We start from the raw sequence: 3640 nt of genomic DNA on the forward strand, positions 1-3640 counted from the left end.
CAAACTACCGTTAAATATAAAAATATTCTGTTAAAGTTAATATTAAAAAAAATAAAAAAACCGTTAAAACCAAGAATTTACGTTATCTATACACTTATTATATAGAAGAGATATTATAGTTTTATAACTATTTTTTTTGAAAAGTTTTTTAAAAAGATTATTTTTTTATTACCTTATATAATTCTTTTTTAGTTTTTTCCTGTATTTTTTTTAAGATTACACGTTCATGACAAAAACTTGCATCCACAACGTTCCTAATTTTTTTAGGACAAATATCTATATCATTAAGGAGATAAATGCATTAATTTGATTTCTTGATAAAAAAATAAATAAAGTAAAGTAAAACTAGTAACAAATTAAAAACCACTCTAGTTTCACAAACAAGAGAGTTTTGAGTGTTGAAAGTGTGAAATGTTCACAAACACAACCATGCAGAACTGTTATGAAAAGAGGTTTCAATAATACCAACCCCTAACTCTAGATTCTCAACTACACACTATGACACACTACGTTTATGGGGACGAGTTTTATAGTGAAGAAGAAGAAGACACTTGATTCTCCTCTAATTCGATCTCCTCTTTCATCTCCTTGGAACAAATAGCTTTAGGTTTGAATCCCTTCTCGAGTAACTTCTCAACCTCCTCAAACGACAATCCTTTTGTCTCGGGCACAACGAAATAGATGGCTATAAAGCCTATGAACGAGAATCCAGCAAACAGAATAAAAGTCCCAGCAGAGCCCAAAGCATTAGTGAGAGTTAAGAAAGTCTCACTGACTAATAGATTAGCTGACCAATTAGACACTGCAGCAATTCCTCCACCAAACCCTCTGTATTTCAAAGGATATATTTCAGAGTTGACAAGCCATGGAACACTGCCCATTCCGGGTGAATAGCATATAATGTATAGGCCTAAAAATGCTACTGCCAAGAATCCAAATTTGCTGGGACAACCTTCTGTGTACCAAGTTCGCTTCTCCATTCGACAAGAGCTTCTCATATCATTACTCACAGCCAAACAGGCTCCAGGATGAAGCTGTTAATGACAAACAGAGGAAAAAAACAACGGTGAGTTAAGTTAAAATAAAGATGGTTCTCAGAAAGAATATTGATACATAAATTAGTAACAAAAATGACTACAAGAGTTCAAAATTAAAATTTACCCCATTTCCACTGCTGGCACAAAATCCACAATCTGGTGCCTTCAAACATGACATGCAGCTCCATGATTGAGAATTGGGGGCTGAGAGGTAAGCTGGGCATGTCCTGTTTCCACCGAAGTGCATGGATTCCAAGCTGCTAACAGCAGGAGCAGTGGCAGCAGCCTGGAAAAACACTACTGCCAAGGCCACAAGGCATGAAATGATTCCGACGAGGGAGACAAGCATGAACCTTCTCCTTCCATACTTATCCACAAAGCCCATACTTATTATGGAGCCAACAAAGTTGAGACCAGAGGTGACTAGAGAAAGTGCTAAAGCTGTTTGCCTGGACGCAAATCCAGCAAATTGAACAACAGTAGGGCTGTAGTACAGGACAGTGTTTATGCCTACAAATTGTTGGGTGACTTGGACAGTGATGCCTGCGAGAAGTGCTCTACGGACTACTTTGTTTCGAAGAGCACTCTTCAGTCTTGGAAAAAATCCATCACCAAGTTCTCCTTCATCGTCTTTTTCTGCTTCAACCGAATCCTTCAGGGCCTTCATCTCATTTTCGACTTCATTAGCAGGAAAGATCTTTTCTAAAATAGACCTAGCCTCATCTATCTTGTTCTGATTAAAAAAGAAAACTTGCACAAGTTAGAATAAAGTTTGCATAAAAATATTGGCTATCAGAAGAAAACTCTTCAGCACATTACTATATATTATGAATTGATAATGATTCACAACCACCCTAAGCATTACAAACCCTTATAGATGAGTTAAAAACCTAGCTGTTGAGCCTGTTACCTGTCTGAAGAGCCATCTTGGGGACTCTGGGAGAGACAGCATGAGGATGAACTGAATCAAGGGTGGAAGTCCAGCCACACCAAGCATCCAACGCCAGGTGCCAGTAACCTGAAATAAAAAATGATGAGTTACAGTTTAACAAACGTACACCCTATAGTCTAGTTGATTCTCTTTGAAATATTCAAACGTTGAGGACTCTCAAGACTTAAATATATGGACATACCCTAGTAAAAGCTAGGTTGATTAGATACGACAAAAACTGTCCACCAGTAATCAGCAATGCATTTGAACTAACAAGCGCCCCTCTGATTCTAGTGGGTGAACTTTCTGAGATGTATAGTGGTGAAGCCATGGAAGCCATCCCAACTCCAAAACCAACTAATATTCTACCTACAATAAGCACCCACGGAGCGGGAGCTACTGCCATAACAATTGCACCAATGAAGAATACTATGTCTGCAAACATAAGTGCCTTTTTACGGCCAAAACAATCACTGATCCAGCCACCGATTGCAGCACCGACTATAGCGCCTGCAACAGCCATACTCACTATTGTCTCCTGCACATACCAAATAAATATAATCACAAATTGAGCTTAAATATAAATATAAGTATATATATGGCATCAATCCCATTGACAAGCATAAAGAGTGAAGGCAATGCACTTCACTAGTGAGAAAGCTCACCTGCAGCCATGCTTTCTTATCTACGTCAGCAAATTCCTCTCTAATGTAAAGGAGTGCCCCAGAAATCACTCCTGCACCATCCCCACAATACAAAGAATCAATTAAAAGCTCATTTTAGAATATTTACTTGGATAAAAGTCTGTTCACTCATACCTCTATACCATATGCATATAAACAATGATTTTCACAAAACAAAAGGTTAGGTTCACTCATCTAACGCCTTTGAAACTATTAATCATTAATCAATTAAATTTTTTTTAAAAACCAAATATATAATGCAAAGTAATCACCTTTTTCTCAATACGATTGTGTTTAATAATTATTCTATAAAAGATTTCAGGACCAAAATCCTCCATTGTTATTAAGAAGGGATCCACTTACCAGTGTCATATCCAAAAAGAAGGCCTCCAATACCAGCGGTGAGTGAAAGACGCATGATATAAGGAGTTCTCCATGAGACTCTCCAAGACTCTAAGAATTCTGTCTTATCTGCTTTGTGATAACCTCCCTCCATCTCATGCAAATCTTCAAAACCAAGCTACTTTCCACCACTCATGATCAGTTCCCTGCCTGAGATTTAACATTATTAAATTTAAGATTATTGGAATAGTAAATTGGTGTACAAGTTGTTCTTGTTATTATTATACCTTTTCTTAACACAACTGATGATGCAAGAACACAATAAGTAGAAAAGAAGAGAGAAAATAAGTTAGAGAAATGACTTTAGAGTGAGTTTATTAGTATATAAATAGATGAAGCTGAATAACAAACACAAAGATAATAGGGCTAAGTTTTAGTAATTATAGCGGGAATAAGAAATATATTTGAATAATTAGATTTTAAAATCTAACAAACCAAACTATATAATTTTTTATTTAATTTTTTTTTTTGTAAAATATTAGAAAATTTTAGATTAAAATTAATTCGAAACAATATCAGATATGATTAATGATTCTTACTTTGGATTTAAATGGTTTCTCGCAACTAACTATTTTATGTACTGTGAT

At 35.7% G+C, this 3640-nt stretch overlaps 1 protein-coding gene across 1 annotated transcript; it reads right to left on the bottom strand.

The window, feature by feature from the left end:
- Nucleotides 1–289: 289 nt before the first annotated feature.
- On the bottom strand, nt 290–3348 carry LOC133796864 (inositol transporter 4-like). Its single transcript, XM_062234551.1, has 7 exons — nt 3281–3348; nt 3015–3203; nt 2634–2704; nt 2171–2506; nt 1948–2055; nt 1162–1770; nt 290–1034 (listed from the first exon to the last, which is right to left on the bottom strand). The coding sequence occupies exons 2-7, from the start codon at nt 3145–3147 to the stop codon at nt 528–530; spliced, it is 1764 nt and encodes a 587-aa protein (XP_062090535.1). The 5' UTR covers nt 3148–3203; nt 3281–3348; the 3' UTR covers nt 290–527.
- Between the last annotated feature and the right edge of the window lie 292 nt (nt 3349–3640).

This window comes from Humulus lupulus, chromosome 8 (assembly GCF_963169125.1).
Source record: "Humulus lupulus chromosome 8, drHumLupu1.1, whole genome shotgun sequence".
NCBI lineage: Eukaryota > Viridiplantae > Streptophyta > Magnoliopsida > Rosales > Cannabaceae > Humulus > Humulus lupulus.

Excerpts from the sequence above, each read along its gene's own strand:
- LOC133796864 (XM_062234551.1), bottom strand. The coding sequence starts at position 3,147 with ATGGAGGGAGGTTATCACAAAGCAGATAAGACAGAATTCTTAGAGTCT. Across the intron at positions 2,056-2,170 it reads TCAACCTAGCTTTTACTAGG|GTTACTGGCACCTGGCGTTG; the intron begins GTATGTCCATAT and ends TTTTTATTTCAG. Across the intron at positions 1,771-1,947 it reads CAAGATGGCTCTTCAGACAG|AACAAGATAGATGAGGCTAG; the intron begins GTAACAGGCTCA and ends TTTTTTAATCAG.